The sequence below is a fragment of the Cherax quadricarinatus genome, chromosome 67 (genome assembly GCF_038502225.1).
Source record: "Cherax quadricarinatus isolate ZL_2023a chromosome 67, ASM3850222v1, whole genome shotgun sequence".
Classification (NCBI taxonomy): Eukaryota; Metazoa; Arthropoda; class Malacostraca; order Decapoda; family Parastacidae; genus Cherax; species Cherax quadricarinatus.
This window is the reverse complement of record NC_091358.1, coordinates 14,218,807-14,245,733: the sequence shown is the minus strand read 5'-3', so window position 1 is coordinate 14,245,733 and position 26,927 is coordinate 14,218,807. Positions and strand designations below refer to the sequence as shown.

General features: G+C 43.5%; 1 protein-coding gene across 1 annotated transcript in view; it reads left to right on the top strand.

Annotated features, from left to right (window-relative positions):
* LOC128699668 (venom protease-like) overlaps positions 1-26,927 on the top strand; it is a 77,633-nt gene that overhangs the window by 18,904 nt on the left and 31,802 nt on the right. The window contains exons 2-4 of the mRNA XM_070099409.1: positions 14,162-14,218; positions 17,567-17,746; positions 23,598-23,697. Of these exons, the coding sequence (XP_069955510.1) occupies positions 14,170-14,218; positions 17,567-17,746; positions 23,598-23,697 (329 nt within the window). The 5' untranslated portion in view covers positions 14,162-14,169. The remainder of the gene's footprint in view (positions 1-14,161; positions 14,219-17,566; positions 17,747-23,597; positions 23,698-26,927) is intronic.

Genomic DNA, 26,927 nt, shown 5'->3' with positions numbered 1-26,927 from the left:
TCCAGGGCCAACTGGGACTCCTTCAAACAACACCTAAACAACACCAACCTCACGTATAACTTTGACAACAGACCCACCTCAGACATCGACACCCAGATTGCTCTCATCCAGGACTCTATTACACAAGCTGCTGATTACTATTCCAAAGAAACGTCACACTGTCAGATACTCCTTCCGCCCTTCCGAGAGAACAAAACGCCTTCTCCTCTACTACAGACACCGTTTTGCCTCCAACCACCACAGATTTGCCTTTGTCAGCAGAGACCTCACTTTCCTACGGAACAACATCATCCGCAGCCTGGATGAGGACCACGCCAAACACTGGCTGGCCCTCGTTCAGGCTACTGAAAAACACCGCATACAGGACCCCAGGGAGTTCTGGACCTTCATCCGGAGAGTCACTGGAGTCCCAAAAACAACACATTTCCAGCACATCACACACAACAACATAAACATCACAGACCCTACACAAGCAGCACGAGCCTTCAAAGACATGGGAAAACATCTTCCACCCCCACCCTCCTGACCCTGCTGCACAACAACACACTCAAGCCTTAGAACACTGGATATCCACACACAGACACATGACACATCCCGACCCTACTATACAACTTTCCTCTCTCACCTCCACCCACATTCTAAACACCCCTTTCTCCCAACCTTCAGTCAAAGCCTTAATCCTGAAGCTTCCTCCCAAAGCCCCAGGAGCTTCAGGACTATCCCACCACATACTCCGACACCTCCCGGACTCTGTCATCTCAGCACTTACAGACCTCTACAATGCCTGCCTCGCCTCCGGTTACTTCCCCTTCCTATTTAAATCTGCCATAGCCACACTCATCCCAAAACCTGGCAAAGACCCGACTGACCCAAGAAACTACAGACCCATCAGTCTACTGGAGACCCTTGGGAAGACATTTGAAAGACTTATCAATCACAGACTAAGGACGCACCTAGAGACAAACCACCTACTAACTGACCGACAATTTGGCTTCCGCCAACACCGTTCTACACAGGCAGCTCTCAACATTATCCTGAATTATATTCGAGTAAATGAGGCCCAAGGCTGTGCAACGGCTCTGGTTGCTAAGGACGTGGAGAAAGCCTTCGACACGGTCTGGCACTCGGGGCTGAAGTACAAGCTGTGTAATCATTTTGACCTTCCCCTGAATGTCAAAAAGTTACTTAGCAACTTCCTTGATGGCCGCATGGTGCGAATAAAATTCAGGAACTGTCTCTCTGACCACTTCACCCTAGACGCTGGAGTCCCCCAAGGCTCTGTCTTTTCCCCCACCTTGTACATCCTTTACACAAACGACATCCCCGACCCTGCACACCACAACACACTCACACTGGCATACGCTGACATCACACAACTCACCACACACGAACGCAACAGATACCTCTCACTCAGAACTCAACGTGAGGTGGACAGGATAAGTGCATGGGAGATCCTGTGGCGAATCAAAACAAATGCCGCCAAATCCAAAATCACCTACTTCTTCCCCAAAGGACGGCCGCCCCTACCTGTCTACCTCAGAACCACCACCACACGAACACCCATCCCCAGAACTCACAGCACCACAGTCTTAGGCGTAAACCTGGACTCCAGACTCAGACTACACACCCACATAAATGCCAAAAGAGCTTTGGCCAGTTCTGCCCTAGGGCGACTGTACAAGCTCAGAGGCGCAAACCCACACACCAAGCTCCATCTATACAAGGCTCTCATCCGTCCCCTTCTCTCTTATACACCTCTCGGCTTGTCCCTCGCTGCCAAAACGAACGTCCTAAAGCTACAGCAAATCCAGAATCGTGCTCTGCGGTGGGTGCTAGGAGTGAGGTGGGACGACTTTGCCACCAGCGAGTCTCTCCACATCAGGACCGGCACTCCGGCATTGAACGTATTCTGGAAGAAACTCAGTGACAGACAAATTGACCGACTCGAAACTTACCAAGACACCTGGACAACCTTCCTAGACGAAATAATCAGACGACCTGAAAACACTTCAAACCTTTTCCAATCTCTCTACAACCCTGACCCACTCCCTCTTTACACATAAATCTTCCCTCTAAACCCTTTCCTGCCCTCTGCAGGTGTGGACCTTTAACGACGTCTTTTTCTTTTTCCGCCAACCTCCGGCCTCCCTCTCCCCACCACTTGCATACCTAGAGGCAGACAACAGAATGACCTGCGATGACGTGGTGCCGCCGCCCATTGCGCCTCTGCCTCCATTGCCAGACCAAGTCCAGTCTTTCATTGCGCCATTTCCGATGCTCACCCAAGCCCAGAAACCAGACCCTCAACCAAGCCTCATAATGCTATGCAGCTGGGTTAAGCCCTGGCTCTTTTTCTACACCTTAAACCATCCTCTCACCCACTATTCTTCCCCTGTCCTCCTCTCCCCCTTTCACCCGCACGGGTCTTACCTGAGAGTATTGATTGATTGATTGAGAAAAATCTCTCATGCTTTAACCTCGACTGTATAAGGACATATAACATGCGGTGTTGTCCCGTCTGCTCCCAACACCCTTTTACTCAATTTCTGTAGCAGAGACATCCGGGTGTGCTAAGTTAGCACATTCTACTTAAATGAGACACGTGTTCAACATTTGGGAATTTTTATTGTGGAAAAGTTTCGCCTAGAAATGGATTCCTCAGTCCGGTACAAAGATGAATGGTGGAAGATGAGAAGGAGTTTGAGGTAATTAGTCCCTGAGTCGACGTGTTCAGTCCATCAGTCTTGAAAAAAAGTACAGCATATGTTGATTCTGTGTATTTCTAACAAAGAAAGGGAGGAAGGGAAGGGGGAGAGGTTGGATAAGATAACATCCACTAAGTGAACTCTGTACATTTTGTTTTACTCGCAGATATGTATAATCCCTTCTCATCCCCAGGAGTATACCTGGAGAGGATTTCGAGGACTAACTCCCCCTCGGACCGGTGTATGACCAGGTTACAATCGTGTCATAGCTACGTTTGTGTTATAGCGATTTCTGGAGTCCTACACTCCCCCGTTGATGGGGGCCACATCTGCATGGCTGATGGAGATACCTACACTTGCCCTGTGGTGGTCCTCTCGTGCTATGATCATCCCATCATCAGCGTATAACATACTTTTAGTTATATTACACTTATCAAAAATATCATTAATCATTATATTGAACAGCGTCGGTCTCTTGGGAATAAGACATATATGCACAGTCAAGACATTTAATGAAGGAGACGTTTCAGCACAGGTTTTTATCAGTCTTAATAATGACAAGTAATTGGGATACCTGAAGTATACCTGGAGAGGGTTTCGGGGGTCAACGCCCCCGTGGCTCCGTTTGAGACCAGGCCTTGTGGTGGATCAGGGTCTTATCAACCAGGCTGTTACTGCTGGCCGCACGCAAACTGACTTACGAACCACAGCCTGACTGACCAGGCACTGACTTTAGGTGCCTGTCCAGTGCCTACTTGAAGACAGCCAGGGGTCTATTGATAATCCCCCTTATGTATGCTGGGAGGCAGTTGAACAGTCTTGGGCCCCGGACACTTACTGTGTTGTGTCTCAGTGTACTAGTGGCACCCCTGCTTTTCATTGGGGGAATGTTGCATCTCCTGCCGAGTCTTGCTTTCATAGGGAGTGATTTTCGTGTGCAAGTTTGGTATTAATCCCTCTAGAATTTTCCAAGTGTATATTATCATGTATCTCTCTTGCCTGCATTCCAGGAATACAAATCAAGGGACTTCAACCGTTCCCAGTAATTTAGGTGCTTTGTCGTACTTATGTGTGCCGTGAAAGTTGTTTGTGTACTCTCCAGGTCAGCAATTTCGCCTGCCTTGAAGGGGGCAGTTAGTGTACAGCAGTATTCCAGCCTAGAGAGAACAAACGATTTGAAGAAAATCCTCATGGGCTTGGCATCCCAAGTTTTGAAGGTTCTCACTATCCATCCTATCATTTTCCTAGCAGATGAGGTAGATACATTGTTGTGGTCTTCGAAGGTGAGATCTTCTGACATTGTCATTCCTAGGTCCTTCACATTACTTTTTCGCTCTATTGGATGGCTACAATTTATTGTATACCCTGATACAGTTTTAATTCCCCCAAGTTTTCCATATCTGAGTAGTTGAAATTTCTTTTCATTGAACTTCATATTGTTTTCAATGGCCCATCTGAAGATTTGGTTGATGTCCGCTTGGAGTCTTGCGGTGTCATGGCAATTCGGGTGTCATCCGCAAAGGAAGACAGGGAGCTATGGCTTACATCTCTGTTTATGTCAGATGAGGAATAAGACGGGAGCCAGTACTGTGCCTTGTGGAACAGAATTTTTCACCGTAGCTGCCTCTGACTTCACTCTGTTTACCATTACTCTTTGTATTCTATTTGTCAGGAAGTCATAGATCCATCTACCAACTTTTCCTGTTATTCCTTCATCACGCATTTTGTGCGCTATTACACCATGGTCACACTTGTCGAAGGCTTTCGCAAAGTCTGTGTATACTACATCTGCATTTTGTTTATCCTCTATAGCATCCAGGACCTTGTCATAGTGGTCCAGTTGATAGGATTGATAAACAAATAAAAAGTCGCACTACCGTAATTGGAACAATACACAAATAACCCGCACAAAGGAGAACGAAACTTATGACGACGTTTCGGCCCGACTTGGACCATTAACTAGTCACTGGTTTATGGACCAAGCCGGACCGAAAAGTCGTCGTAAGTTTCTCCTGTGTTCAGGTTATTTATGTAGGACTGATAAAGTTTATAGTGACAAAACGTCTCCTTCAGTAAATGATGTGCTTGTATATTTGTGTCTTATTTCCACAATCTGTCCCTATTGTTATACTGTAACGATGGAGTTAGACTTAACAAACTCCGTTGAGGGAAGATATGTTGTAACACCTGCCGCATTGATTCCTCCCTTGGCCTTGAAGTGTCGTGACTTCAACAATGCTTGTACATGAAAGATATATATAGTACCGACAAGATAAAGAATTAAACAAATGTGAAGCATCTGGGTATCTTTATTTGTAGACGTTTCGCCATGCAGTGGCTTTATCAGTACAAGGACATTATGTAAAGACTAGAACTATATACAAAAGATGAGGTAATCAGTCCCTCAGGCTGGGGGACTGATTACCCCATTCTTTGTATATATTTCTACATTCTTCTCATAATGTCCTTAGATTTGTACTGATAAAGCCACTGGATGGCGAAACGTCTACAAATAAATTATTATTATTATAATCAAGGGGGAAGCGCTAAACCCGGAGGATTATACAGCGCCTGGGGGGGGGGATGTGGAAGGCATTCAGGCTTAATTCGGGGAACTGGAGCACAGATCCAATTCCCTAAATCAAGAGCCCCTCACCAACATCAAGGAACCTTCCTTGAGGGGTCTACAAATAAAGATACCCAGATGTTGCAAATGTGTTTTAATTCTTCAATTTCAGTAGCAGACCGTGTGTTCTTCATAGTGTCTTAGATTTACTCTATATCTAAAGAGACTGCCAGTAGGTATTCCCTACAAAAGTGTCTCTCACCACTGTTTCTTGAGAAATTAATAGATCCGACGTGGATGTCCTTATTCGGGAGCTACTTCGGTGCATTTTGAAAGTCTCCGATGTTTCTATCAGGCCAAGCGACCTTCTGTTTCAACATTTTATTCAATAAATAAAAATTAAAAATGGACACAGCATCGAACTGAAGTTCCGTGTGTTGACAGGTCCTGCACTGTACCATTCTGTTCCGGTGATCTCTGAATAGTAGTACCACACAAAATAGGACCTCTCAAGCCACACGTTCTCAGTTCGATCCCATATCCATTTTCTACTGTTTATTCATTGAGAGGTGCTTATTACAACTTTAACTGGGTTCATCTTTTCCATTGTTTTCCCCACACACAGCTCGTTAGTCGGGCTGGATTCTACGTCTGTACATTAATGGAGTGTGCGTCTGCTGTCATAACAGGAGTCGCTGAATCAGATTCCCAGGCTTCAGTTACTGTACAACTACTGTAATAATGTTGGTAGAATTACCGACAATATGTTAGGTAAAAGGAAATATGTGCAATTAATGCGGCATTTTATTGTAGCAACGTTTCGCTCTCCAGGAGCTTTGTCAAGCTGTAACGTAACTAAATTGTCAAGTACTCAAAATAACCCGCACTTAGGAGACTGATTTGTTAATGGTTTGACTTGTTAATGGTGTGACTTGTTAATGGTATGACTTGTTAATGGTTTGACTTGTTAATTGTATGACTTGTTAATGGTGTGACTTATTAATGGTTTGACTTGTTAATGGCGTGACTTGTTAATGGTGTGACTTGTTAATGGTATGACTTGATAATGATATGACTTGTTAATGGTTTCACTTGTTAATGGTGTGACGTGTTAATGGTGTGACGTGTTAATGGTGTGACGTGTTAATGGTGTGACGTGTTAATGGTGTGACGTGTTAATGGTGTGGCGTGTTAATGCTCCAAGTCATACCGAAACGTCGTCATAAGTTTCAGTGTCCTAAGTGCAGGTTATTTGTGTATTTAAGTTAGGTTAGGTTAGATTAGGTTAAGTTCGGTTAGGTTAGGTTGAGTAAGGTTAAGTTAGGTTCGGCTAGGTTAGGTTAGGTAAAGTTAGGTTACGTCAGGTTCGTCAGGTTAGGTTAGGTTAGGCTATTTTAGGTTAGGTTAGGTAAAGTTAGGTTAAGTTAGGTTCGTCAGGTTAGGTTAGGTAAGGTAATGTTAGGTTAGGTTAGGTAAAGTTAGGTTCAGGTTAGGTTAGGTAAAGTTAGGTTAAGTCAAGTTCAGGTTAGGTTAGGTTAGGTAAAGTTAGGTTAAGTTAGGTTCGTCAGGTTAGGTTAGGTAAGGTAATGTTAGGTTAGGTAAAGTTAGGTTAAGTCAGGTTCAAGTTAGGTTAGGTTAGGCTAAGTTAGGTCCGGCAGGGTTATGTTATGTTAGGTTAGGTTAGGCTAGATTACGTCACGTTACGTTAGTTAGGTTCGTCAGGAAACAGAACACGTTCTTCCTGCCGCTGGTGTTAGTTTTTGTATTGTACAGGTCACGGTATTGTGAGTTTTTATTATTTCAAGGTTGTACAACACTAACGCAAGTGCTGGTTGATCTTCTGGAAGATGAAATAGATAGTGTGGGACATCCTCTCCCGGGGCTGTTGATGTCAAGCGAGCCTCTTCAATTCTCTGTGGATTTTTTTACATACTATACACATGGGAGAGAGACGCTTATGAGAGGAGCTTAAGCTTAAGCCTGTAAATGGTCCACGTCGGACCGAAACGTCGTCATAAGCTCCTCTCTCCTATGTATTGTTCCAGTCGGTGCCCGGAAAAAAAAGTCACAGACAATAAGTAAATTTTGGCTATGAAAAAAAAGTCGCTGAAAAAAAAATCATATTTAAATCCCAAAAACAAATAAAGTGATAAAAAAAAAGATATATTTAAAATCAATTATTAACTGACATAACATGACTTGTACACGTTGACAACACAATTTATCCAAGATGTCATAACACATATGTAAAAAAACGTCACGTTTTATTCAGTTTCTTAAGCAAAGTAAGACAATGAAACGGTATTGTGGCGTTTTCTTACACCCTAGTGGGTTTAGTGCTTCATTTTGACAATAATAATATTGATAATAATAATAATGATGTTTTTCCTCACATTGTTGGCAGTTAATTTCTCGGTTTGTGTTATTGAGGGTAGGCTAGGATAGGCTAAGCTAGGGTAGGCTAGGCTAGGATATGATAGGCTAAGCTAGGCTAGGATAGGCTAAGCTAGGCTAGGTTAGGCTAGGATAGGCTAAACTAGGCTAGGATAGGCTAAGCTAGGCTAGGTTAGGCTAGGCAAGGATAGGCTAAGCTAAGCTAGGTTAAGCTAGGCTAGGCTACGTGTAGTTAAATCGTCCTCTATCAAAAATTAACCAATTAGTATAATTTACTACATCGGCAGTAAATGAATTACAATATAAAGAGGATACAAAAATTTCTGACTCATTAAAGGGAAATATTCGAAGTGTTGTAGAAAGATCAGTCGGATAACCATCGTTCAAGGCTCGTTTATAAGAACTTAACGTGAAGGAGGAGAATTAACACACTTGTGCCACATTTGGGTATCGTTAGTCTGGAAAGGTTTCGCCAGCCAGTGGCTTCTTCAACAGAGAAACTGTGGAAGATGAGTGTAAGGTAATCAGTCCCTCAGCTGGAGTCATTGTGTACTGAATACATCTCAGTAGTGTGAGAGTCAGTGGTGTGCAAGTCAGTAGTGTGAGTCAGTAGTGTGAGTCAGTAGTGTGAGAGTCAGTAGTGTGAGTCAGTAGTGTGAGAGTCAGTAGTGTGAGAGTCAGTAGTGTGAGAGTCAGTAGTGTGAGAGTCAGTAGTGTGAGAGTCAGTAGTGTGAGAGTCAGTAGTGTTAAAGTCAGTAGTGTTAGAGTCAGTAGTGTGAGAGTCAGTAGTGTGAGAGTCAGTAGTGTGAGAGTCAGTAGCGTGAGAGTCAGTAGCGTGAGAGTCAGTACTGTGAGAGTCAGTACTGTGAGAGTCAGTAGTGCGAGAGTCAGTAGTGCGAGAGTCAGTAGTGTGAGAGTCAGTAGCGTGAGTCAGTAGTGCGAGTCAGTGGTGTGCGAGTCAGTAGTGTGAGAGTCAGTAGTGTGAGTCAGTAGCGTGAGAGTCAGTAGCGTGAGAGTCAGTAGTGTGAGAGTCAGTAGTGTGAGAGTCAGTAGTGTGAGAGTCAGTAGTGTGAGAGTCAGTAGCGTGAGTCAGTAGCGTGAGAGTCAGTAGCGTGAGAGTCAGTAGCGTGAGAGTCAGTAGCGTGAGAGTCAGTAGCGTGAGAGTCAGTAGCGTGAGAGTCAGTAGCGTGAGAGTCAGTAGCGTGAGAGTCAGTAGTGTGAGAGTCAGTAGTGTGAGAGTCAGTAGTGTGAGAGTCAGTAGTGTGAGAGTCAGTAGTGTGAGAGTCAGTAGCGTGAGAGTCAGTAGCGTGAGAGTCAGTAGCGTGAGAGTCAGTAGCGTGAGAGTCAGTAGCGTGAGAGTCAGTAGCGTGAGAGTCAGTAGTGTGAGAGTCAGTGGTGTGAGAGTCAGTGGTGTGCGAGTCAGTAGTGTGAGAGTCAGTAGTGTGAGAGTCTGTGGTGTGCGAGTCAGTAGTGTGAGAGTCAGTAGTGTGAGAGTCAGTGGTGTGCGAGTCAGTAGTGTGAGAGTCAGTAGTGTGAGAGTCAGTGGTGTGCAAGTCAGTAGTGTGAGAGTCAGTAGTGTGAGAGTCAGTAGTGTGAGAGTCAGTAGTGTGAGAGTCAGTAGTGTGAGAGTCAGTAGTGTGAGAGTCAGTAGTGTTAGAGTCAGTAGTGTGAGAGTCAGTAGTGTTAGAGTCAGTAGTGTTAGAGTCAGTAGTGTTAGAGTCAGTAGTGTGAGAGTCAGTAGCGTGAGAGTCAGTAGCGTGAGAGTCAGTAGCGTGAGAGTCAGTAGTGCGAGAGTCAGTAGTGTGAGAGTCAGTAGCGTGAGAGTCAGTAGCGTGAGAGTCAGAAGTGTGAGTCAGTGGTGTGCGAGTCAGTAGTGTGCGAGTCAGTAGTGTGAGAGTCAGTAGTGTGAGAGTAGTGTGAGTCAGTAGCGTGAGAGTCAGTAGCGTGAGAGTCAGTAGCGTGAGAGTCAGTAGTGTGAGAGTCAGTAGTGTGAGAGTCAGTAGTGTGAGAGTCAGTAGTGTGAGAGTCAGTAGTGTGAGAGTCAGTAGCGTGAGAGTCAGTAGCGTGAGAGTCAGTAGCGTGAGAGTCAGTAGCGTGAGAGTCAGTAGCGTGAGAGTCAGTAGTGTGAGAGTCAGTAGTGTGAGAGTCAGTAGTGTGAGAGTCAGTAGTGTGAGAGTCAGTAGCGTGAGAGTCAGTAGCGTGAGAGTCAGTAGCGTGAGAGTCAGTAGCGTGAGAGTCAGTAGCGTGAGAGTCAGTAGCGTGAGAGTCAGTAGTGTGAGAGTCAGTGGTGTGAGAGTCAGTGGTGTGCGAGTCAGTAGTGTGAGAGTCAGTAGTGTGAGAGTCAGTGGTGTGCGAGTCAGTAGTGTGAGAGTCAGTAGTGTGAGAGTCAGTGGTGTGCGAGTCAGTAGTGTGAGAGTCAGTAGTTTGAGAGTCAGTGGTGTGCAAGTCAGTAGTGTGCAAGTCAGTAGTGTGAGAGTCAGTAGTGTGAGTCAGTAGTGTGAGAGTCAGTAGTGTGAGAGTCAGTAGTGTGAGAGTCAGTAGTGTTAGAGTCAGTAGTGTGAGAGTCAGTAGTGTGAGAGTCAGTAGTGTTAGAGTCAGTAGTGTGAGAGTCAGTAGTGTGAGAGTCAGTAGCGTGAGAGTCAGTAGTGCGAGAGTCAGTAGTGTGAGAGTCAGTAGCGTGAGAGTCAGTAGCGTGAGAGTCAGTAGTGTGAGTCAGTGGTGTGCGAGTCAGTAGTGTGCGAGTCAGTAGTGTGAGAGTCAGTAGTGTGAGAGTAGTGTGAGTCAGTAGCGTGAGAGTCAGTAGCGTGAGAGTCAGTAGCGTGAGAGTCAGTAGTGTGAGAGTCAGTAGTGTGAGAGTCAGTAGTGTGAGAGTCAGTAGTGTGAGAGTCAGTAGTGTGAGAGTCAGTAGCGTGAGAGTCAGTAGCGTGAGAGTCAGTAGCGTGAGAGTCAGTAGCGTGAGAGTCAGTAGTGTGAGAGTCAGTAGTGTGAGAGTCAGTAGCGTGAGAGTCAGTAGCGTGAGAGTCAGTAGCGTGAGAGTCAGTAGTGTGAGAGTAGCGTGAGAGTCAGTAGCGTGAGAGTCAGTAGCGTGAGAGTCAGTAGTGTGAGAGTCAGTAGCGTGAGAGTCAGTAGCGTGAGAGTCAGTAGCGTGAGAGTCAGTAGTGTGAGAGTCAGTAGTGTGAGAGTCAGTAGTGTGAGAGTCAGTAGTGTGAGAGTCAGTAGTGTGAGAGTCAGTAGTGTTAGAGTCAGTAGTGTTAGAGTCAGTAGTGTGAGAGTCAGTAGTGTGAGAGTCAGTAGCGTGAGAGTCAGTAGCGTGAGAGTCAGTAGTGCGAGAGTCAGTAGTGCGAGAGTCAGTAGTGCGAGAGTCAGTAGTGTGAGAGTCAGTAGCGTGAGAGTCAGTAGTGTGAGTCAGTGGTGTGCGAGTCAGTAGTGTGCGAGTCAGTAGTGTGAGAGTCAGTAGTGTGAGAGTAGTGTGAGTCAGTAGCGTGAGAGTCAGTAGCGTGAGAGTCAGTAGCGTGAGAGTCAGTAGTGTGAGAGTCAGTAGTGTGAGAGTCAGTAGTGTGAGAGTCAGTAGTGTGAGAGTCAGTAGTGAGAGAGTCAGTAGCGTGAGAGTCAGTAGCGTGAGAGTCAGTAGCGTGAGAGTCAGTAGTGTGAGAGTCAGTAGTGTGAGAGTCAGTAGCGTGAGAGTCAGTAGCGTGAGAGTCAGTAGCGTGAGAGTCAGTAGCGTGAGAGTCAGTAGTGTGAGAGTCAGTAGCGTGAGAGTCAGTAGTGTGAGAGTCAGTAGTGTGAGAATCAGTAGTGTGAGAGTCAGTAGTGTGAGAGTCAGTAGCGTGAGAGTCAGTAGCGTGAGAGTCAGTAGCGTGAGAGTCAGTAGCGTGAGAGTCAGTAGCGTAAGAGTCAGTAGTGTGAGAGTCAGTGGTGTGAGAGTCAGTGGTGTGCGAGTCAGTAGTGTGAGAGTCAGTAGTGTGAGAGTCAGTGGTGTGCGAGTCAGTGGTGTGCGAGTCAGCAGTGTGAGAGTCAGCGGTGTGCGAGTCAGTAGTGTGAGAGTCAGTAGTGTGAGAGTCAGTGGTGTGCGAGTCAGTGGTGTGCGAGTCAGTGGTGTGCGAGTCAGTAGTGTGAGAGTCAGTGGTGTGCGAGTCAGTGGTGTGCGAGTCAGTGGTGTGCGAGTCAGTAGTGTGAGTCAGTGGTGTGCGAGTCAGTGGTGTGCGAGTCAGCAGTGTGAGAGTCAGTAGTGTGAGAGTCAGTAGTGTGAGAGTCAGTGGTGTGCGAGTCAGTAGTGTGAGAGTCAGTGGTGTGCGAGTCAGTGGTGTGCAAGTCAGTGGTGTGCGAGTCAGCAGTGTGAGAGTCAGTAGTGTGAGAGTCAGTAGTATGAGTCAGTGGTGTGCGAGTCAGTAGTGTGAGAGTCAGTGGTGTGCGAGTCAGTGGTGTGCGAGTCAGTGGTGTGTGAGTCAGCAGTGTGAGAGTCAGCAGTGTGAGAGTCAGTAGTGTGAGAGTCAGTAGTGTGAGTCAGTGGTGTGCGAGTCAGTGGTGTGCGAGTCAGCAGTGTGAGAGTCAGCAGTGTGAGAGTCAGTAGTGTGAGAGTCAGTAGTGTGAGTCAGTGGTGTGCGAGTCAGCAGTGTGAGAGTCAGTAGTGTGAGAGTCAGTGGTGTGCGAGTCAGTGGTGTGCGAGTCAGTAGTGTGCGAGTCAGTAGTGTGAGAGTCAGTAATGTGAGAGTAATCTGAGAATCAGTAGTGTGAGAGTCAGTAGTGTGAGTCAGTAGTGACAGTAGCGTGAGAGTCAGTAGAGTGAGAGTCAGTAGAGTGTGAGTCAGTAGAGTGTGAGTCAGTAGTGTGAGTCAGTAGTGTGATAGTCAGTAGTGTGATAGTCAGTAGTGTGATAGTCAGTAGTGTGTGAGTCTGTGTGAGTCAGTAGTGTGTGTCAGTAGTGTGAATCAGAAGTGTGAGTCAGTAGTGTGAGAGTCAGTAGTGTGAGAGTCAGTAGTGTGATAGTGTGAGTCAGTAGTGTGAGAGTCAGTAGAGTGAGAGTCAGTAGAGTGAGAGTCAGTAGTGTGAGAGTCAGTAGTGTGAGTCAGTAGTGTGAGAATCAGTAGTGTGAGAGTCAGTGTGATAGTAGTGTGATAGTAGTGTGATAGTCAGTAGTGTGAGTCAGTAGTGTGAGAATGAGTAGTGTGAGTCAGTAGTGTGAGTCAGTGGTGTGAGAGTCAGTAGTGTGATAGTAGTGTGTGTCAGTAGTGTGAGAGTCAGTAATGTGAGAGTCAGTCGTGTGAGTCAGTGTGAGAGTCAGTAGTGAGAGTCAGTAGTGTGAGTCAGTAATGCGAGTCAGTAGTGTGAGTCAGTGTGAGAATCAGAAGTGTGAGAGTCAGTAGTGTGAGTCAGTAGTGCGATAGTTGTGTGAGAGTCAGTAGTGTGAGAGTCAGTAGTGTGAGTTAGTAGTGTGAGTCAGTAGTGTGAGAGTCAGTAGTGTGAGAGTAGTGTGAGAGTCAGTAGTGTGAGTCAGTAGTGTGATAGTGTGAGTCAGTAGTGTGAGAGTCAGTAGTGTGAGAGTCAGTATTGTGATAGTCAGTAGTGTGAGAGTCAGTAGTGTGAGTCAGTAGTGTGTGAGTCAGTAGTGTGAGTCAGTAGTGTGAGTCAGTAGTGTGAGTCAGTGGTGCGAGTCAGTAGTGTGAGAGTCAGTAGTGTGAGTCAGTAGTGTGAGAGTCAGTAGTGTCAGTAGTGTGAGAGTCAGTAGTGTGAGTCAGTAGTGTGATAGTAGTGTGAGTCATTAGTGTGAGTCAGTGGTGTGAGAGTCAGTGGTGTGAGAGTCAGTAGTGTGAGAGTCAGTGGTGTGAGTCAGTAGTGTGAGTCAGTAGTGTGAGAGTCAGTAGTGTGATTCAGTAGTGTGAGTCAGTAGTGTGATAGTAGTGTGAGTCATTAGTGTGAGAGTCAGTAGTGTGAGAGTCAGTAGTGTCAGTAGTGTGATAGTCAGTAGTGTGATAGTCAGTAGTGTGAGAGTCAGTAGTGTCAGTAGTGTGAGTCAGTAGTGTGATAGTCAGTAGTGTGAGAGTCAGTAGTGTGAGAGTCAGTAGTGTGAGTCAGTAGTGTGAGTCAGTAGTGTGAGTCAGTAGTGTGAGAGTCAGCAGTGAGAGTCAGTGGAAGCAGGTTTCACCCAGTTTAAGTTCCGTGTTGTCAAGGTCGCTTGGTAACTCCTGTGGTCGGATTTCAGGAGCTCAGTTGTCGTACCTTTCTTCATTGGTGCCTTGATGCCGGCAAAGGGCTCTTGATTCGAGGACTCTGAGCCATCTAACTTGTTGTTTTCCTTTCATTGTGCAAGTACTTTATTAATTTTACGAGTTTCTCCATGATGATGATGATGATGATAATAATAATAATAATAATAATAATAATAATAATAATAATCATATTATTATCATTATTATTCGGTAGGAACAGTAGCATCAAGATAGGCTCTAATTTTCTTTTATTTCATATCCTTAGTGTTATTTTTTGTCGTATTTTACAGATACAATAATGCTGCTGGGAGTGGCGGTGATTTTCCTGACAGCAGTTCGAGCCCAAAGTAGGTTCTAAATCCTCTTTTAAATTTTTAATGTCCATGATCACCCTATGGTGAATTATACTTGTGTATCATCATATTATTACAGATCATACATGCCTACATGCTCTTCTTATCAATAATTTATGTCCACTATATTGTTATTGTAGATTATACACTGGACAAAAGAAATATGATTTCATCTCGTACTGAGATTAATGCAGGTTTTCTTATATAAGTATATCGAGCAAGTTGATTCAGATTTGAAGTCGAGATTGAGATAGCAAGTCAGGACTTTTAGTTATTGGAAAGCACATAATTTCAAGAATTGTATATTTATGAGTCATGTTCCATTAAAATTTACAGCATAATGTTTTTTAAAACTTATTCTTCTATTATAAAATAACAGCTGGAGAATGTTTCAAGGACATTAAGCAATATATTACGGGAAGTGGGAAAGATTCAGTAATATTTTGAGCATTTGTGTTGAGGCTTATGACTAACACTTGTATCTCTCTGAAGACACTAACAGCAGTGGTCCATCATGTTGGTACTAACAGTGGTGTCTGTCTGAAGACACTAACAGTAGTGGTCCATCATATTGGTACTAACAGTGGTGTGTCTCTGAAGAAACTAACAGTAGTGATCCATCATGTTGGAACTAACAGTGGTGTCTGTCTGAAGACACTAACAGTAGTGGTCCATCATGTTGGTACTAACAGTGGTGTCTGTCTGAAGACACTAACAGTAGTGGTCCATCATGTTGGTACTAACAGTGGTGTCTCTCTGAAGAAACTAACAGTAGTGATCCAACATGTTGGAACTAACAGTGGTGTCTGTCTGAAGACACTAACAGTAGTGGTCCATCATGTTGGTACTAACAGTGGTGAGTCTGAAGAAACTAACAGTAGTGATCCATCATGTTGGAACTAACAGTGGTGTCTGTCTGAAGACACTAACAGTAGTGGTCCATCATGTTGGTACTAACAGTGGTGTCTCTCTGAAGACACTAACAGTAGTGGTCCATCATGTTGGTACTAACAGTGGTGTGTCTCTGAAGAAGCTAACAGTAGTGATCCATCATGTTGGAACTAACAGTCGTGTCTGCCTAAAGAAATCAACAGTAGTCTTCTATCATTTTGGGATTAAAATATCCCATATTGGATGGCAAGAAGTCCAGGCACAAATAAAGAAAGTGCATTTTCAGGGACATACGACAACCCAAGGCTAACCTGATGCCTGGTCACAGACCGGGCCGCGGGGGCGTTGATCCCCGAAACCCTCTCCAGGTAGCTACAGGTATAACTTTCTATCATGTTTTGAACTAACTCGGTAAAATTGTATCCTCTGTGCCTTCCTTGGAAATTCTGGATAACCTGTTTGGCAGCTTCTCATACAGCCAGCTCCAGTGGAGCCAGTTAACAGTTCGCGTATTTGCGACCCAACAAATATTCCAGCCTTAAATTTTCCATCAGTTAAAACTCCTCCCAATTTTCCTTTAAGGTAATGAAATCCTCCATCTTCATCATCCATAGCCTTCACAAGAATTTTTTATTTGGCTCAACTTTATAAACACTGATGGAGGAAATATCTTTTGAGGATGCACTGGTCACGTATGTTGCATGTTGAATTTTCCTGCAATAGAGATTTTTCTTGCCGACCATTCTTTGATCTTGTAGTGGCTAGCATCGTCACTACTCCACAAACAAGGGAAGCACATGTGGTTTGTGTAACCAAGTTGGAGACCAAGTATTAACTATCACCTTTTGGTCCCCATATATATTCCACTTGTGCTCATTGTATTTTGTTAGTCTGAGTAGAATTTCTGTGAACCTGCATATTTCTTTTAATGTCACAGCATGAACCACTGGCATAGATGAATTTTCGTTGCCATTGTGCAGGAGCACTGCTTTCAAACTGACCTTGATAGAATCGATGAATAGTTTCCATTCATCAGTATGGTGTTCATAGCTCAGTTGCTTCATAAGACATCAATGCGGAAACACACACACCATTCTTAGTGTGATAGACTGCACGAAAATTAGATAATTTTGTTCTTTCTGGTGAAAGGTTCTACTGATGTAAGCGCGACCCAAGCAGTTCTTTCTTCTGTTTTGATAAGTCAAGGTTCTTGACAAGGTCATTTAACTCCTGTACAGTGATTAAGTGAGACTGTTTCCAGGTCTCAGATTCTGGTGGTTCATAAAGATCAGTATTATCAGTTTCTTCACTACTGATCACCTTCAGTGTCATAAACAAGAGATGGAACAGGTACAGCAGTGTTCTCACTATGTGGCACAGGTTATAATACTGACTCACAGTCTGAATATGTTATCTTTTTATTGTTCTTCTTCGAGAAAGGGGCCACATTAACCATTTATTCAGGTGATTCTTCTGTTCTCCCAAAACCACTGGAACTCCAAATGGCAGTGATGTAAGTTTCCCATTCAACTACTGTGTTAGTGCAGAGGTACAAACAGTAGAGGATATGTGTGGAGTCCATGATTTATCTCGAGTACCTCTCTGACAACTAAAGTAGTGTTTGTATGTAATGTTCACAAGAGTTGCTATATTTTTAGTTGATCACAGCAAAAGCTGTCTGTGCTGTCATCCTCATATAATAGAGCAATATAATAGAGCAATTGAATTTGAATATAAATATGGATATGTGTATGTAGCAGAGAAATGCGATTTAAGCAATATAAACAATGTACACAATCAATAGTAACCTTTAGTAAATAAATCTGAACATGGGACGACTAGAGCACAACTGACACTCTGTGACTCTTCCTGACATAGACGTGATGACTAGGATTCATGTTTACGTATGTAAGCAGACAACCGCCGGGTTTCCTCAGAGGTTTATTCATGCTTATACATGTAACACAGAAATACATGTGTTGTTAATATTTTATGTGATGGGTTAATTCTGACTTCAGATTCAGTTTCAGCTTTGTTAAACCTTAAAAATATTCATTTATACAAGTAGTAAATATATTGTTGTCCAGTGTAATACATGTCTATTAAAGATTTATTGTCAGTTATAGGAGACGATTTCGTCACTTTTTTTCATATGTTGGTCAAGATATGAGAAATAGTGACTATATACGCTTAAGTGTTGTATACACTGTTGTTTAGTATTACTGGGATGTCAAGGAAGGAGAGTTTACCTTCAGTTTCCCATTTCTGTTTGAATTTAATTGTAGAATGCAAATTGTTGATGTATCTAAGGACTTAAAATGTTACCTTTCTGGCCACACTGAGATGTCAGCCACATCTCGACCAAACTAGTTTAAAACTGCCTGATCAGGTTTGGTCGGGATAAGTATCTGTCTCTTTCCTCTCTGAGTAACACTCCCTCGTTCCCTACAGTCGTCTTTCCTACGGAGAAGACGGACACAGGTGCAGGGCAAGCCACGGGTGTGGCAGACAGTCCTCAAGGCAAAGATGTGGTAGACGCCGTGTTACAGGCACTGACAGTGGATGAGCGTCAGGCCAGTAATACCAACAATGTCCTCAGTAACTCCTGCTTCACTCCAGACGGCCAGAGTGGTGAGTACATCTCACACTGAGACTCATGTTTGACTCCGCTCCTGAGTGCTAGAAGTTGAACTTCTAGCATTAGAAAGGTTGGTTTGTCCGTTGAAATAATCTATGCATAGTTTGTATTGTCTGGTTCTGCATTATCTCTGTTTGCTTCTTGTTCGTGAGGGATTTATGAATTAGTTCTGGTGCACAGATGTCATTGATGAATGGAACTGCATGGGGGTAATACTTTCTCAAGATACTGAGGCATTAGTACGTCATAATTAATACTAGAGTGTGGGTTTGTCATGGCTTTCATGACCTTGATTCTAGGAAGGGTTCTTGAGCTGGTATACTCTGCTGTTTCAGAAACTTTAGCCTTTTGTCAATTCCAACATAAATGTATTGGTAACAACTGGTTACCAATACCTACCAGTAAGTAAGTACCCAGGTACCTATTTAGTGCTAGGCGAACCGTACCGGGGATTGAACCACGGACACGCAAAGTGTGAAGTGAGAGCGTTGCTTACCAAGCCACGGGACACCATTCCTATTCAGCGTCGTTTTCCTGCATCATCACCGCTTTTTATTTCTCTAATGAAATCATTAAATCCCAATTACTTCCAAGTGGTGTCTACAAGGTTCGTGGCGGCGTTTAGTGGCTTTCCCAGAAACAACAATGGACGAGATCATCTCTATAGCCAAGTAACTTTGTGTCAGTTTGAAAGTGGAGTTGGGCTAGTTGTTGTATTAAGTTTTTAGGGTAAAAAGGTAGGACCGAGGTTTTCTCCATGTTTGGTACCATTTTCACGGGTTTGTAAGTGGAATTATGTCCTGAAAATTAACTCAGGTCTGCCTGTTCAGAAGACGTGTTTTAATATCAGGCCAGAAGGCTGCCTGGAACTTCCTTTGAACCAGTTAGGAAAGGATGGTGGTAGATTTCTTGCCTGTTGCGACTTGGGTTAAACAAAATATGTGCAACGTTTTGATACCTGTATGATAATGCGCATCTTCTTCCATGTGTCTCATTTTCATTACTGTTACAGTATACTCTGATAGTACCTACGTCTTATATAAAGGAAAACATGTTCTTGGGTGGACCAGGTCTCCAATGCAATCGGTTTACTATTATGATTCCTACAGTTGTCAAAACTGATTCAAGAAATTAGTCTTAGTTCACCAGGCTTTATTAATTTTAGAAGTGGTGCTGGGGGCAAGTTTGTTCTCTATGTTTTGTTAATAATAGACGGGGTTGATTCCTATCGTTTAACATCAGTATGTGATAACATGTAGGGATTCCATCATTGTTCGAGGCAGTGCCGTGTCTCAGTTTCTTGGCCTTGTTTTTTTAGTTCTTGTATGGTGAGTTGATGTGTAACAGGTCAGCTTTCTCAAGTGTGGGTCTGGCTTTTTTTCTGTCGTTGAGTAGGAGACATAACCGCAAGTGTTGGTGTGTCCTGAGGAAGTTCTCTGGATGCTGCTGTTGAGGTGATTACAGTAGCTCCACAAAGCCTGGAGTTTACTTAGAGAGGGTTTCGGGGTCAACACCTCCGCGGCCCGGTCTGAGACCAGGCCTCATGGTGGATCAGGGTCTGATCAACCAGGCTGTTACTGCCGGCCGCACGCAAGCTGACGTATGAACCACTGCCCGGTTGGTCAGGTACTGACTTTAGGTGCATGTCCAGTGCCTTTTTGAAGACAGCCAGCGGTCTATTGGTAATCCCCCTTATGTATGCTGGGAGGCAATTGAACAGTCTTGGGCCCCGGACACTTGTTGTGTTGTCTCTCAGTGTACTCGAGGCGCCCCTACTTTTCATCGGGGGAATGTTGCATCTCCTGCCGAGTATTTTGCTTTCGTATGGAGTGATTTTCGTGTGCAGGTTTGGCACCAATCCCTCCAGGACCTTCCAAGTGTTTACTATCATGTATCTCTCTCGCCTACGTTCGAGGGAATGCAGATCAAGAGACTTCAACCGTTCCCAGTAGTTTAGGTGCCTTATCGCACTTATGTGTGCCGTGAAAGTTCTTTGTACACTCTCCAGGTCAGCAATGTCGCCAGCCTTGAAGGGGGCCGTTAGTGTACAGCAGTATTCCAGCCTAGAGAGCACAAACGATTTGAAGAGAATCATCATGGGCTTGGCGTCCCTTGTTTTGAAGGTTCTCATTACCCATCCTATCATTTTCCTAGCGGATGAGGTAGGTACATTGTTGTGGTCTTTGAAGGCGAGATCCTCTGACATTATCACTCCCAGGTCCTTCACATTACTTTTCCGCTCTATTGTATGGTTAGAATTTGTGGTATACCCTGACACATTTTTATTTTCTTCCAGTTTTCCATATCTGAGTAGTTGAAATTTCTCCTCATTGAACGTCACATTGTTTTGAGTGGCCCATTCGAAGATTTGGTTGATGTCCGCTTGGAGTCTTCGATGGAGGTCACTGCCATAGTAATCCAGGTGTCATCTGCAAAGGAAGACACGGAGCTATGGCTTACATCTCTGTCTATGTCAAAAATGAGGATAAGGAATAGAATGGGAGCGAGTACTGTGCCTTGTGGAACAGAGCTTTTTACCATGGCTGCCTGGGACTTTACTCTGTTTACTATTACTCTTTATGTTTTATTTGTCAGGAAGTTGTAGATCCATCTACCAACTTTTCCCGTTATTCCTTTAATCACTGGGATATTTTTGCAGCCTTATTGGCGATGGCTGTATTAGCCAATACTATATTTCAGACAAAGTAGTGTTTCATAATAATAATAATAATAATAATAATAATAATTTTATTTCAGCATGATGCAGTTTGTATAGAGATGGGTGACATGTAGTTGCTGTGCATGCAGAAAGTCCATAGTTATGCAGAGCATTTCGAATAAAGCACACCATTCAGACCAAATATGCGGGGTTTTTTTTCTGTCTGGAGACACGATGTACTTCTTACTACTTCTCTCATTAAAGATATATTTGCCTCTGTTGGATAACACTCGTACAGCTTACGGTGTATGTTAACTCGTTGTATATGTCCCCGCTTATCTTCATTGTAGAACTATCAGTCCCTTCTATACATGTCACTTGTCTTTTGGGAATTACGCATAGGCTATATGTACCTTACGGTGTATATGTCCTGTACTCTTGACTAGTGGTAAAGAAGTGAAATGCATAATTAACAACTCGTGTAATGGATAAGCCGTACACCCAAGTGACTGAACAACCTGGGGATTATAGTCTTGGTGACCTGTAGGATCGCTGTGGTAAGTTCTTCAACTGTATCAAGACCCTCTCGTAGTGTATGCTGTGTACAGTGGAGTTCCAGATTGGAAGTTACCACCCCAGACGACGCCATTGTGTCTATATTTCCACGGGCGGAGATCAGGAGTGGACTAAAATGTATATAAAACAATAGAAAGAAAAGAAGAGAAAAGAAAGGTAGGGTTAAATTCTCTCAATTAAGAATATATGTTGACCTTTCTCATACTCCAGTTTGGAAACATTATTGGTGATAGTGGGTGTCGTGTAACAGTTATGTTAGCTACCATAACTGGGTAGTAATAATGGTATAATTGCCGACAAAATGTTAGGGAAAAGGACACAGATGCAACATCATGTACAACTAATGTAACATTTTATGGTGGCAACGTTTCGCTCTCCAGGACCCTTGTCTAGCCGTTACAAACAGTAACGGCTTGACAAAGCTCATGGAGAGCGAAACGTTACCTCAATAAAATGTCACATTAGTTGCATCTGTGTGCATATACCTAACACTAAATGGTAGCTCGTGGTAGTTTTGAGACTCTCTTACCGCGGGTTCAAACCCCACCCGTGGTGTTGTTTATGTATGTGGCATTCCTGGAAATAAATAGTATAAAATACCGACACAATGGAAATATAAACACATATGCAGTATAATGTGATCCTTTATTGACAACGTTTCGCCAACACTCGGGTGATCTTCTCAATCGCATTCGCAATATCAACATCAGGAACAAGAAACTTTCCAGCCTTGATGTAACTTCCCTATTCACGAAAGTACCTACTACACAAGCCATCGATCTCTTGCGCAGGAAAATTGACGATTAACTTGATCTTCCTATTCCAGCCAGCGATTTCATCGACCTTGTTGAACTATGTGTTGGCTTTACGTGTTTCTCTTTCGAAAATCACCTCTTTCAGCAGACTTTTGGACTACCCATGGGTTCGCCACTCAGTGCCGTCCTGGCGAACCTATACATGGAACATCTGGAAGCCGAGCGTTTTTCCACCATTATTCCTTCGTCTGTCACCTGGCTCCGTTATGTCGACGACATGCTCCTCACAACTCCCAGACACTTCAACGTTCAAGCTCTCCAAGACAAGCTCAACCAGGTCGAGCCCTCAATCCAGTTCACACTTGAAGAAGAAGTCGACAACACTTCCTTTCCTTGATGTTCTTCTCCGCAAAGCTGACCATGAACTTCGTTTTAAAGTCTATCGAAAACCCACCAACCAAAACGATCTTCTCCACTTCTACTCTCACCACGGCACCAAAACTAAAGTGGTGTAATTATAGGCTTTTTCCTACGCACACTCAGACTCTGCAGCAATGAGTTCCTTGGGGAAGAATGCACTATAATTGAACAAGTATTTTCCAAACTTCACTATCCTCGTCACTTCATCAGAGACTGCAGACGACGGGCATTAAATATCTTCAACACACCCAGAGAAGACTGAACATTAAAATGGTATAAAATACCGACAGGTTGTTAGGTAATAAAGATACCTAACTGTTGCATATGTGTCTTACCTAACACCCAGAGAAGACACTGCCGAGAACAGATACATAGTCCTTCCCACGAACTCCATTGCCAAACACGTTTCCAACATTTTTTCCAATACCTCATTCCAGGTATCCACCTCCACAACCACGACCATCAAGGACATTACCAGTAATAGACAGGACAAGCTTCCATCCTCTGCAGGGGTATACATAATCCCTTGTAATGACTGCAGCAAATTATACGTGGGCGAAACATCAAGAGACCTCCAAACACGTATTTCAGAACACCAATACGCAAGCAGGTCTGGCGATCCAAGGAATGCCTGTGTACAACACCGTAATTCACACAACCATTTAATCAATTGCAGAAACTCAAGACTTATCGTCAGAGAAGACAACACTCAATACCGAAGAATCCTGGAATCATCGCTTATCTCTATATCCAACAACTTCAACCAGAACAACGGCTTCTATAACATAGCTGAACCACTTGCCAAGAAACTTCTTCATCGCTATCCCACATAAGAACATAGGAATGGAGGAACACTGCAGAAGGTCTACTCATATACTTATCCAATCTCTCTTCCAAGCTACCCAAGATTTTAGACTCTATAACCCCACTCGGTAGATCATCACTTGCACCATTCTCCACCTGACCCAGCATTCTCAATCTGACTATGAACATCAAAATGGTATACAATACCGACAGGTTGGTAGGTAAGACACATAGGCAACAGTTAGGCAACTTTATTCCGAAACGTTTCGCCTACACAGAAGAAGCCTACTGTGTAGGCGAAACGTTTCGGAATAAAGTTGCCTAACTGTTGCCTATGTGTCTTACCTATCAATCTGACTATAAATACTCGCGTACCTTCCACCCAGGTAGATCTGTTTGTGACTTGAAAAATCCCACTGTGTGGGCGATACGTTGTCAATAAAGGATCACATTATACTGAATGTGTGTTTATATTTCCATGTGGTATTCCTGTACTGGCAACGTGGGTTACATTCGCATATTTGTGTTATTTGTGGTATTGACGTATTTGAAGATTTGTTTAGTGCATTCATGTGTCAGAAGATTTATCTGCTATTTTTTTGGTATGTGATACATGTGTGTGTGTTACAGGGAGATGTGTATCCCTGAGTCTGTGTCCACGCTACCAGTCATTCTTCCCACATATAAGGAACCCTAACGTCTTCGCCTTCTTCAGGGCTCGCATATGCAGGTAAATGTACACTGTACTCGCATAGTTGTACTCACTTGTACTGATTTGTACTTCTACTGAGTTTTACTCTTCTACTGAGTTTTACTCTCTTCTGTTGAGATGCACTCACTTGTACTAAGTTGCACTCACTAGTACTGAGTTGTACTCACTTCTATTGAGATGCACTCACTTGTATTGAGTTGTACTCACTAGTACTGAGTTGTACTCACTAGTGCTGAGTTGTATTCACTAGTAATGAGTTGTACTCACTTTTACTGAGTTGTACTCATTTCTACTGAGCTGTACTCGCTTCTACTGAGTTGTACTCGCTTCTACTGAGTTGTACTCACTTCTACTGAGTTATACTCACTTCTACTGGGTTATACTCACTTCTACTGAGTTGTACTCACTTCTACCTGACTGCACTTACATAACTATTTCTGCGCGAGTTTAGGGGCTAGATACTTCAAATGACGGATTCTTTACCCGAGGAATTGAAACTACTCTCCCTTTTCCTCGAATCAAACTTATTTCATCACATTCTCAGACAATATATCACTTAGGGGTTTAGTGCTTTCCAATGAATAACAACGAAAAGTTATCAGGTTTAATTCTACGAAGAGGAGGCTGTTTAATTAAGGATCAAGAGTACCCCTTTTTTTCTTCTTCCTAATAGTTTATAGGGCTGTTGACACCTTACCCCTCATGGAAGGTTCCTTGATGTTGGTGAGGGGCTCTTGATTTAGGGAATTGGATCTGTGCTCCAGTTCCCCGAATTAAGCCTGAATGCCTTCCACATCCCCCCTCCCCTGGGCGCTGTATAATCCTGCGGGTTTAGCGCTTCCCCCTTGATTATAATAATAATGTTGACACCTTACGTCGTGTCTTCTTAGTGGTTTATAAGGGCCACTGACAGTTTATCCTGTATCTTGTAATAAAGTTGGTAGAATTACCGACAATATGTAAAGTAAAAGGACACAAGTGCAACTAATGTGACATTTATTGTGGCAACGTTTCGCTCTCCAGGAGCTTTATCAAGCCATTACAAACAATACATGGACACAGAGGGTATATAAAGGCTCAGAGTGAGGTGAATACTAGTGAGGTACCATTTCGATGTTCACTAGTGGTAGTAGTAGTAGTAGTAGTGGTAGTGACAAAAGTAATACAATATGGTAGAGCAATTAATTCGTACATGAGTAAAAGGATATAAAAGCTATTACTTGGGTAACATAAAAATAGGTTGGACAAATATAAACTGGAATGAGGCAGCTTGTTTCAGTGTTCACTCTCTGTGCTTTGTGTAGTATAACAGGAGAGACTATGTGATGGCAGGGTTTACTGTTTTCAGGAGGATTCTTGCTAAGACTTCGGAGATGGTGAAGCTGCCGTTGTTTTGTTTAATTGTATTCGAAACAGCGATCAGTGCTGATTCAAGGCACTTGCGTGTGCGGAAATTAGTTTCTTTTATCACTAATTGGGCGTCTCTGAATTTCATAAGATGATTGGTGGAATTTCGGTGTTGTACACAGGCGTTGTTTAAGTTGTCGTTCCTACATGCGTATATGTGTTCATTGAGGCGGGTGTCGAGGTTTCTTGCTGTTTCACCTACGTAGATCTTGTCACAGCCTCCACAGGGTATAGTGTAAACTCCTGCATTGACTGGTTCGTGGTGCTTGGGTTTTGTCCTGGTTAGATCCTTTATTGAAGTGGTAGAAGCGATGGCGACTCTGGTGTTAGCTTGTGAAAGTACTTTTGAGACGTTTAGTCGCCATCGCTTCTACCACTTCAATAAAGGATCTAACCAGGACAAAACCCAAGCACCACGAACCAGTCAATGCAGGAGTTTACACTATACCCTGTGGAGGCTGTGACAAGATCTACGTAGGTGAAACAGCAAGAAACCTCGACACCCGCCTCAATGAACACATATACGCATGTAGGAACGACAACTTAAACAACGCCTGTGTACAACACCGAAATTCCACCAATCATCTTATGAAATTCAGAGACGCCCAATTAGTGATAAAAGAAACTAATTTCCGCACACGCAAGTGCCTTGAATCAGCACTGATCGCTGTTTCGAATACAATTAAACAAAACAACGGCAGCTTCACCATCTCCGAAGTCTTAGCAAGAATCCTCCTGAAAACAGTAAACCCTGCCATCACATAGTCTCTCCTGTTATACTACACAAAGCACAGAGAGTGAACACTGAAACAAGCTGCCTCATTCCAGTTTATATTTGTCCAACCTATTTTTATGTTACCCAAGTAATAGCTTTTATATCCTTTTACTCATGTACGAATTAATTGCTCTACCATATTGTATTACTTTTGTCACTACCACTACTACTACTACTACTACTACTACTACCACTAGTGAACATCGAAATGGTACCTCACTAGTATTCACCTCACTCTGAGCCTTTATATACCCTCTGTGTCCATGTATTGTTTGTAATGGCTTGATAAAGCTCCTGGAGAGCGAAACGTTGCCACAATAAATGTCACATTAGTTGCACTTGTGTCCTTTTACTTTACATCCTGTATCTTCTTAGTGGTTTATAAGGGCCACTGACAGTTTATCCTGTATCTTCTTAGTGGTTTATAAGGGCCACTGACAGTTTATCCTGTATCTTCTTAGTGGTTTATAAGGGCTACTGACAGTTTATGTTGTATCTTCTTAGTGGTTTATAAGGGCCACTGACAGCTTACATCGTATCTTCTTAGTGGTTTGCATGGGCCACTGACAGCTTACATTGTGTCTTCTTAGTGATTTATAGTGCCACTGACAGCTTACATTGTGTCTTCTTATTGATTTATAGTGCCACTGACAGCTTATGTTGTATCGATCCAAGTACTTCACTTCCCTGAAGGGACTTGGAGTATTGCAATATTTAACAACACAATAAAAAGGGTATTAGGGAAAGTGCTTCTAAAAATGACATACTGACGATGTTAAGAAAAGACTTCGAATGCAATAAAAGTATTGATTGGGGCAACGTTTTATTCATCTTCACACATTTTCGCTCATTTTAATTACCTTTCTGCAATCTTTGGCCACACCAGTTTTATGATTTAGTTTCCTCAGCCACACCAGTTTAGTTTTCTCAGTCACACCAGTTTAGTTTCCTCAGTCACACCAGCTTAGTTTCCTCGGTCACACCACTTAGGTTTCCTCAGTCACACCAGTTTAGTTTCCTCAGTCACACCACTTTGGTTTCCTTAGTCACACCAGTTTAGTTTCAC